The sequence below is a fragment of the Rhopilema esculentum genome, chromosome 14, assembly GCF_057945365.1.
Source record: "Rhopilema esculentum isolate cy_ngs chromosome 14, ASM5794536v1, whole genome shotgun sequence".
Classification (NCBI taxonomy): domain Eukaryota; kingdom Metazoa; phylum Cnidaria; class Scyphozoa; order Rhizostomeae; family Rhizostomatidae; genus Rhopilema; species Rhopilema esculentum.
The window spans coordinates 1,467,143-1,478,018 of record NC_142828.1 but is presented as its reverse complement, the minus strand read 5'-3'; the positions used below and the strand labels follow the sequence as shown (position 1 = coordinate 1,478,018).

Sequence of the window (10,876 nt, the reverse complement as noted above, 5' to 3'; positions counted from 1 at the left end):
ATGCGCCAGGAAAACCTTTTGTGATGCACGCAGTTTCATAAATACTTTCAGTTTGGTTCACCCATCACCAGTAATAGGAACGGCTTTATCAAAGACGTTTGTCTCTAGCATTCCCTCTGAATACTGAACCCCATAATGCCAGTAAATTCTGTTTTTCATGTTTTTCCACTCAGTTACACTTTGTTTTAAAAATCTACGTTTCCCACCACAGGCTACATTTTATTTACGGAGAGGACGTGGATTATGTTAAGATACTTTTCTAAACAGTAGCTACATACCAATATCAGAAGCTAGTCCACGAAGAAAGTTACAAACCATTGTCATAGGCGTAGTAGGAAAATAAGGGATGGAAGGCTGCAGCGCCCACTCCCCCCCCCCCCCCAATCAGGCAAACATTTTTTAATTTTAGTCCCAGTTGAACAAATTTATCTCAACAAAGTAACAATACTTAGCCACTCTAAACCTTTAGCCTCCGCTACACCAATGTGCGAAATTGCTATATACGCTGGTGGCTCAAGTTCAGTACTACAGATAGTAGATAAAGGATAAGAAAGACAACGATATATGGTTTAGGCTCCAATTCTAATTCCAATAGAAGACTGTATAATTCAGTAAATTCTAACTTAGGTTCCAAATTCGATCCGTTCTAATTCTGTCTTCTCTAATCAACTTCAACTCAAATCTAATTTCTAACGCATACTTCACGTGTACATTAAATGACAACAACAGAAACATCTACTGTAGTACGTAATACCATACAATTTCTTACAACCAATGACCATGGTTACTGTATCGTTTTTCCTACGTCCCTGATTAAGAATTAAAAAATAGATTAGAAAGCAATAGTTATATTGGGCCCCGGGTAAAACAGTTTTTCTCTAGCAAGGGGCTACCATACATAAAAAATTTAAGATAAGAAAATAATTGAAAAATGAAAATGAATTTATCGAAAACCTTCATCCGATTACCTGAACATCTCTGCTCTGCTCTTCAATATTATAAAATATATCTTTCCTTAGCTCGCATTTATACCTCTCTCACTGCAACTGAAACTGATGAATTGCTACCACTCAAAATGGCAAATGCCGAAAGATACCTGGAATTGTTTCAATTTGGTGAGATTCTTAAGTTTGATAAGGGTTGCAAGATAGGATTTACAAAAGAAGGCCAGACGGTTAGGCAACTCAGGCCATATCTCCTAAAAATACAGTGCGCGTGCACTGTTTATATTTCTACGCATGCATCTTTTGAATAATCTTTTTACTCAAATAAGAAACATACTTCTTCTTTAAAACAATCCTTATCTGACAGTTAGGATATATTTTTCATATGACCTATTGGTGATAATATTTTACCTCTGGGTGTAGTAAATTACTTATTACTCCAATCATTCCATTGATGTAGTTATTGCTCATTCAACGTAGAATTTCTGCTGAAAAGGCCAAAAAAGGCCAAAATTAAGTACTGGGCCAAAAACAAAATTCCCAGGCCATTTAACTACGAAAAAGGCCAAAATTGGAAAATTTGGCTTGAAAAAGGCAATCCTATGTTTGAACCTAGCTAGAATCGATAGTGTATGTAAAAAAGCATCCAAAATAGTCGAATTCCCTTTAAACAAATAGCCAGGCATGTACGGGTCAAAGGCAAAACAGATAATTTTCTTTTTTGTTCTATATCATTGATTAATATGGATGCTATGTAGCAAAGGAAGCTAGATAAAAACTAGAATAATAAGGGAGCATTACCAGAGGCGGATCCAGACATAATACATAACATAACATAACATAACATAACATAACATAACATAACATAACATAACATAACATAACATAACATAACATAACATAACATAACATAACATAACATAACATAACATAACATAACATAACATAACATAACATAACATAACATAACATAACATAACATAACATAACATAACATAACATAACATAACATAACATAACATAACATAACATAACATAACATAACATAACATAACATAACATAACATAACATAACATAACATAACATAACATAACATAACATAACATAACATAACATAACATAACATAACATAACATAACATAACATAACATAACATAACATAACATAACATAACATAACATAACATAACATAACATAACATAACATAACATAACATAACATAACATAACATAACATAACATAACATAACAAAAATTTAGCCACCTTAGAGCAATTTTATCTTCCACAACGTTCGTACCGACTCGTGTCCTGTATCCAGCGGATGTTCAAAGGAAATAATAAAACAGGGTCTCAAGATATCTTTTATCGAGAACAATGTTTTGGTGGTAGTTTTTTTTCTTTGCAACACTGAAATACGTAATGATGATTAAATGGAGTTTCATCAGAGTTAATTTCACGAGGGGCTTTTGTGCTTTAACTAATTCGCTTGAGATTGTTATTTCTTGTTATTTCTTGACTTGTTCAAAATGGTCTCTTGTGCCACGCTTTCTCGCGTTTTTCTTGTATCTGCTCTACTAGTTTATGAGCGATGCGTCTTTCGGTCTCCTGAGGATTCTAGAGGTATTTAAGGTTTCGGCCTAGCGTGGGTCTCACCTTGCTTGGTGAAGCCACAATACAAGAAGGCTGTTTTATTTTTCCAGGCCTCCTTCCCTCAATTTGTTTCTTTATGCAAAATGCCTTTTCAGTATAGCTTTGCGTGTTGAGTTTTCTTTAACGGCATCGTTAGAGTATTAGGTAAGGCTGGTGCATCGGCTAAAAGAGGGGAAAAGAGGCTTTTCCTATCCATTCCCTCCCAATTATCAATCATATTTGGGGGTTATTGTGTGGGAACGTAGCCTCATGACCGACCTTCTGATGTCAATAGCAGTTTTTCTGAGGGAGCTTTATGGCCTTTATATTGCATTGATATTTCATTCCCGAGTAAGTAGATTAACGTGTGTTTGGGTCACAAAAGAATTTAGTTATAGTTTTCATGAAACTTTACTCGTCTTTGAAGCATATCAAATTGAGTATGTCGTTACAAGTGTGCTAAACAGCCGCAAAACAACTCTCGCATGAGATGTTGATCCATATTCTCTGAAGCATAAATCAAAAGTTTTGGAACATTTCTGAAGCTTTTTCTGTATGTACACCCTTAAGTCGGAAATATCCGGGCGAAATGAACGAAGGACTGCCAACCGAAAACCGTGATGGGCATATGCGTAATTTGAACGCAATGTATTGTTCCATTTGACTCACTCACTTACCCTTGAATTTGATACCTACATATGTCTGCATGTTTTGCTTGAATGCAAGTCATATAAATTCTTGATAACAATTGCGGTACATCCTTGCGTTTTCAGACAATTGAAATTTGAGACCCATTTTATGCCTTTGTTTTATTGTTTGGGGGGTGACACTCGGTAGTTTCCCACTCTAAATTATGACCGTATGAGAGTGAATAACATCCGATTCCAACCGGTAAAATCACCCCTCGTACTTATGACAATCAACCAATTATTTCCGCTGGTCGAGAATGAGATATTCTTTGCCTGAGAATTCTGGATATGACACGCCTGAAGTATAAAGGATAGGAAGGTTGAGTACAAGTGAAGTCATTTTGGCTCTATCAGTGGAACACCCTGGCCGCTTGTTTATCATTGCAAACAACGCAGAAGCAACCCTTGAATTTCAAGTATACGCTTCTCACACAAGTGTAAGAGGAACGCTTCGGGGACATTCAAGATTTTAAGATGGCGACACGACCGACTGGCTATGGGTTGACAGCAGAAACGAAACGAAAAATTGACAGCAAATTTGACGCGGATTTGGCGAATCAGGCTTTGAATTGGGTAGAGGCAGTCCTGGAAGAAAATTTGTTTGATGACAGAGACGAAGCAAATTTGAAGAAATACGTGCAGGACCAGCTCAAAGATGGAACAATTTTGTGTAGAGTTATAAACAAATTGTCGCCAGGAAGTGTCAAGAAGGTGAATGCTAGCAAGATGGCCTTTAAGATGATGGAAAATATTGGTAATTTTCTACAAGGTTGCTACAACTATGGAGTGAAGAAGGAAGACCTGTTTCAAACTGCGGATCTTTATGAGGGAGCAAACATTGTTCAGGTGGTCAATGGACTGGCTGCACTCGCAAGGAAAGCTCAATCTTCGGGTTACGATGGGCCCAGCTTTGGTCCCAAAGAATCGACTGCTGCCCCTCGAGAATTTACACAAGAGCAGCTGGAAGCTGGGAAGAGTATAATAGGGCTGCAGATGGGCTCAAACAAAGGGGCCTCACAAGCCGGACAGAATTTTGGCAAAACTAGGCAGATTCTTGATTAGCATTGAGGGAAAGTAGAGAAAAATATATTTTGGACCCATATTAAAAGTTATATTAAATGCCAGGGAAATATTGTTTATGAATTATCTATTAGATAAAGAATCGCTTGATAATTTTTGTGTACAGCCCTGAATTCGCCACGATATAAACAGGGGTCTCTTTGTTGTTTTTCGGTTATTATGTTGTTGCCTTCTCTTTGAAATTCAAAACAAAAAATTGTTTGAAAAGGGTTTATCAGGTATGCCATGTTCACACATAGCCATTGAAAATATGCCATGTTTGCTCTCATCACTCAGTGAACTTATTTACAAGATATAATTTGCAGTCGCAAGATTAAACTACCAGTGGACTTCTTATATACATATCTGGATGTTAGAATTACTACCGTAATGACAAGACGCGTGAAGTTAAAGTGACGTCATCAAATAATTTCTACAGAAACTTCTGCAGCGAGGGAGGACACACCCAGTGCAGGTCATCTCGCAGACTCTCGGACTCTTTACATTGTTGTTTACACTTATTCATGATTATTCAAGTGTTAAAGCCAATAAAATCTTAGCCCTTTAGTTTTAAATTGAAAAATTTAATTGCATTATCGTAAGAATATGTGAAAATATGATGAAGAATTTAAAGACCTTTTAATTCATAATGTTATCAAAAACCGCAGATGGCTGACAATGTCCTGTGAAATGTTTTTAAAGTATCGGAAACGACCAGTATGTCATGGCGGAAAGGCGTCAAAAAATGGTCACAATTTATAGACCACCAAAAATTAAGAATTACGAATTCCTTGTTCTTGGACAGGGTCACCGGAGAATGGGAAGGAAGGGGGGGGGGTTATTGTCCCTCTTGCCGTTTTATAGAAGGTAAAAATGAGCTAAATCTCCTTTTTATGAAAGTACACTTTTTTTATAAGAACAATTTTATAAGAACACGAGCCTCAAAACTGGTCAAAAGTTAAGAACAAATTAAGAACAAGCTGAGACTGAGCTTCTGCAAAATGCAATTTTGAACAACGTTTTTTCTCAAAATCAAGGATTTTTAGCGATGTGTGAATGCTATGCCGGTGAATATTCAAATTTGTCAGCAAATTAAGGCCGTCTCACTCACTTTGTTGGCAAATGAGGCCTGAACACCTCCTTAGAGCGAAAAAGCTAGCAATAGCACTGCTTAAACACTCTTAATTTAAGAACAAATTAAGAACAAGCTGAGGCTGAGCTTCTGAAAAATGCAATTTTGAACAACGTGTTTTCTCAAAATCGAGGATTTTTCGCGATGTGTGGGTGCTTTTTCGGTGAATATTCAAAATTTGTCAACAAATTAAGGCCGTCTCACTCACTTTGTAGGCAAATGAGGCCTGAACACCTCCTTAGAGCGAAAAAGCTAGCAATAGCACTGCTTAAACACTCTTAATTTAAGAACAAATTAAGAACAATCCAGCCTCAGATTTTCGAAAAAATAAAGTCAGCCTGAGCTTAAATTTACTGGTTCTTATAAAAAAAAGAGTGTACCCTAACATTGGCCTTCGAAATTATCAAAGATATCTTTGTTAGGCTTTTTCTCAAAACGCCTTTAGAGTTCATATCCCCGTGTCTGCAAGTCTGCCCTCTCCCAGACTACCCCCCATGATTTCCAAAGTGATGACGTCACAATAATATTCTTAGAATTTTAAATTTAGATCAAATAACCTGAAAAAACACAATAAAATACATCTTAATACGCAAATCATCTAAATGTATCAGAAATTGGTTGTAGAATGGCCACATAAGCACAGGCTCTTTCATCATCAAATCAGTGTGATTTAATTTATGTTCATATCTTAATGAACCAGCAAAAAATTACTGTTATTCGTTAGCAAACTTCAAATCTTTCGTCGGCCATGGCTTATCCGATTAGCTGATTTTTCATATTTAGATGTATTCGACGGTGGTGTTATTCTAGGGAGTATGGTCGAAAGCCAAAATTTCAAGAAATATCTGAATTGTCAATCTTAGGAGAAACAAACAGACGCAGCATTAAAGGGCTTTTGAGCGGCGCTGCATAAAGGAATGGGAAGGTGAAGAGAAATATATTTGAAATTGGTCACACCCGTCTAGAGCCTTAACACACCATTTCTTGTTCAGTTGCATTTCTGGCCCTATTCACTCCACTGAAAACTTAGAATTAAGAAAACGTTAATAGGCAAAAGTATTCAACATTGTTGTCTATGATTGATTAGATGGTTTACCAAGTGAAAAAGCGAGCGAGTGAGATGACCAGGGTCAGACTCGAACTCGCCACCAGCGACACTGTACGTCATGTCATATTTTATCCTGGCAAATGTTTTAATAAACGTTCTACTTCACTACCAAGATGGTTTATTTGACCTCGCAGGAACATTTATTTCATTAAAGAAATGTTTTATACATTCATTGAGATAATGATAAACCTCTCTCTCCAATTGTTTGAAGACTGCTACCTGGACAACGTGATGACGTCAAAAAAATTACCTGCCAACCGCCTCACTTTATCCATATTGAGTAAAATTTGAAGATAATTAGATTTGCAATTAGGTAAATCAATTTTGTGTAATGATTTCGCTTAATACTCTCTCCTCATTATTCATTAATCTGATATCTTAATATTTATATCAAATATCTGGATAGTCTAATAAAAATTTTCTGATTTACACGGTGAATTCACAATCTTTGCCTCACTGCATCCCCTCGTCCCCAAAACAATGCTTGATTTAGAGTAAAACATCAAAGCCATTAGAAAAGAATCTATTAATCGACTCCGAGTCTCTTTAACATTGCATAAAGCACATTTTTAGAGAGGGAGGGGGGGTATGAAGGCAATAGAAAATATTAAACTATATATTTAAGAGTCTACCAAGATTTTTGGCAGCAACTGCAGCTCTTACAGGTACCGTACCCTGGTATAACTTTTGGCTGCTTCTTACCCTGGATACCAAAGTCTCCATTATTTAGCCTAAGAAATATAGTTAGAAATTAGTCACATAAAAGCTTTTTGGAGCTTGCCACCGCAGCTATGTACAATACTTTATCTTCGGATTCACGAGGCTCTGGTACCCAGATTAGCTGCTTCTTTATAAACCCCAAAATTTCGAATATGCCCCTCCCTAAAACATCTTTTGCAAAATGAACCCCGGGGGCTTATTCGAGAGCTTAGGTACTTAATCTTTGAAACAGCTCTAGAATTTATCTCTTGAGCATGGACAGATCTTACTGTTTTCAACCTAGAATTAAAATTTTGGCGTAGGCTTAAAATGCTTTTGAAATAGCTTACGACAAAAACATCTCTGACGACATCTCATTCATAGAATTTTTTTCCAACAACCATATTGCAACTCTAAACGTCGTTGTACTTGCTTGTAATTGTTGAAGTCGATTCTAATCTCAAATCAATCAATACCATCATTAAAAATAGCTAAAAGAAACACTAAAAATTTTGCTTGAAATCTTTCTAATATCCAAAGCCTTGTCGGGGACGTATCGAGAGAATTCTCACTGTTTTCTGCAAATTAGGTTTCGTTCCTCGGTGTTTTGTTCTTCTTTGTCCCCATTTTGAGGGAGAGGCACTATAATGTGCCAATAAAAGTAGAATTGCTAATACTAGATCTATAATAGAGTTTGGTAACCTTTGTGGTCCTAAAAAGTTATTCAAATTTAGTTGATATATTTATTCTTTCATCAAATTTAGTTGAACTAAATGTTTACTTTCTCTAAAATTCTGATTTTTTTGTCTTCATTGTCAGCCATTAACGTTAGGGCAGATACAGTAAATCTCATAAAGAAGAAACTTCTTTTTCAAAAGTTAGGCTGTTTATGGCTTTTTCAAAAGGTCCATATGGTCATTTAAGGGCCAAAACAAAATTTCTTATTAAAAGGGGTATATTTCTAGCATATGGACGAGAAAAGACCCAAGTTTCGTTTAAGGGGGCTTTGTGTGCATTATTACTTTTATATTAAGATAGAACCGCCCGGACGGAGCCTAAGATGCGACAAAGTTTGCCTGGGTAAAGGCCATAGCTCTCTCAGCCCATATGTTTCCTATGTCTATGAAACATTCTAGATATGCTGAATGCAATTTTTGTTTTAAATTTGCACAAATCACAGATTATATTGCTGTCACATCAAGAACTTTTCACAACTTAAAAAGGTGCCTGTTAGAAGATGCTTGATCAAAGAAAGACAGCATGTACGTTTAAATATCCATAGATCCCTCTTTAGGGAGACTTAATGAATCTACTGACGTCACTGCGAGATTTTTGGGGAATCTCTGTCCACAAAATTATTTTTAAATATAGAGGCTTAGAGAAGAAGAATGTACCTAGTTAAGATAAGCCTTCCTATAGAAATGTCTGCAAGCCATTATATTTCTTTCACGTTTTAAATACCAGTATAATTTATTGCATTGCCAATATTCGAATTTTATGGCCAGGGGAGGACTTTTAAGTCGAGGATACGGAGGAGCCACAACGATTTTCTTCAAGACAGCAGTTATGGGACCCTGGTTGTTGAGAGGCCTCAATGTTGGGTCTTCTTAAGTCGCATCTTGGATACAACGAACCAATTTTTGCTAAAGGGTCGCGGCAGAAAAATAACACAGTAAACCAGAAAAACAAACATAATAGGGAATTCAGGATGATACTCTCAAAACCCTAAAACGTACTTTCCTGTCATCATTTAAAACTTATGTTTCTGTACTTCCAAAATATCCCCATAAGCATTTTTCTAAGAAACTAGCTTGAAACCAAGATAAACGAGCCAAAAAAGTCTGATATGAAATTATGAATAAAAACTTTACCAGTTGTTCCAAAGAAATTGTATTTTGGAGCTGTTTTGAATATTTTTTTGTGTAGAGTTGAGACACGTCAGAAATTAGTTTGGAGCATTACTGATGGTTTTTGTATTTTGCATCGATTTGGTTAGCATGTCGGTATGTGTTTTTCAATTACAAAATTTAGGAAAAATGCATCGGTCGGTATGCGCTGGTATCTCATTTTGTATTTTGTGCAATATTTTGTTATACACTTCACATGAAAATTATTGGTTAATATGTATACGCAGTTTCATGCATAGATGTGGTGCATGAGATGTGTGTGAATGTACATACGTTTTAGTGTAATCGTGACAGGTACTTTCCCGTGGTGGTTTTAGGGACTGCGGGGCCCAGGACCGAAAAGAAACTTGGGGCCCCTGTTCACAACTTTTATCTTTTTCTCAGTTCACTGAGTACATGAGCCGCAGAAACTTTTTATAGTATTTTCTTAAATTAGATAAAAATCATAAATTATAAAAAGTATTTTCTTAAGTGCAGAACCCTTTCTGGCATTCATAAGCGTGTCCCCTTGGACCCCCGTAAAACCGTCACTGGTTCTTTCAAGAGACATAATTCAGTATGGAAAACTTCTACACATATGGAAATTTGACTGTATAAATCTCAACGTAAGTAGGAGAGTCGATATCCGATACTGTGTTGTCGATATCCGATTTTTTGAGCTGCATCTCTAAATTATCATGCATCACTCGAATAATACAAATGTTGATTAAATTCAAGCTGAACTTATGTTAATTAGATACATTTTCAAATAAGGTTGTTTTAACCGGAATTCGATGATTTGAACTGCCTTGTAAGTCACTCACATAATTCTTACAACTTTTATTTTGCTTGAAGTCAACCCTCTGCCAAATGGTTGCTTTGTAATTAAGCTTGCTTTATCTACTCATTGGATGAAGAGCCATGACGTCATTAGTTTGCATGTGTCATTAGGTTTTGAAATAGGGAGGTTGTGTCTTCTCCGCCTCTTTATAAATTTGCTAGTATTTTCAGTATTTTAATGCTTGTTGGTGTATGTATATGCAGCTCGTTTAAATGTTGTAGTAGGTCTTTAAGTTTATTTTTTTTAAATATGTCTATGATGATCTTGTTGTCTAATCGCTCTTCAAGCGTATTTGGTGTGAAGAGGATTCTCATTTCAAGCAGTCAATTGTATTGTTCTTTTCGGAATATGAGTAGCGTAGAAATTTCGATCTAGGTAAATTTGAGTATAGATAGGTCTAGTGTTTATGCCTACATAGAGCAATAGTATTTTCCTGCAGTGACAGCCTGATGGCATTGCCTCCCCTGGAATAACTTCTTTATGAGTTTTGGTAATTAATAAGATATTTATGTATTTATTATGCATAAAATGTTCGTAAAAGTCTGTTATTTGAGCGTCATTTTCCCACTTTGACCCACCTTTTTGTGAGATTAGATAGAACAATCCTGACGGATTTGCTTACGTAGGTTCATAACATCTATTTCAATTTAAATAGAACAAAGAGGGCAGATCGAGAAATAGATGTTCAGCGTGCACTTTCTTATAAAACAATAAAGAGAACCTTCTATAGCCCAGGGTAGATAACCGATATAAATTAAGGCAAAATAATTAATTAGATTTTTTCTGTTTTACTTTGTCCGCATGTTATTATCTGGCTTCTGATTTGGACCTTTACCAAAACGTTGGCCATCTCTGCCGCAAGATATTGTATACACATTTTTTCTGTTG

General features: G+C 36.0%; 1 protein-coding gene across 1 annotated transcript; it reads left to right on the top strand.

The window, feature by feature from the left end:
* Positions 1–3,446: 3,446 nt before the first annotated feature.
* On the top strand, positions 3,447–4,425 carry LOC135696155 (myophilin). The gene has a single exon (XM_065215440.2). It carries the CDS (start codon positions 3,738–3,740, stop codon positions 4,323–4,325), a length of 588 nt encoding a protein of 195 aa, XP_065071512.1. The 5' UTR covers positions 3,447–3,737; the 3' UTR covers positions 4,326–4,425.
* Positions 4,426–10,876: the final 6,451 nt, after the last annotated feature.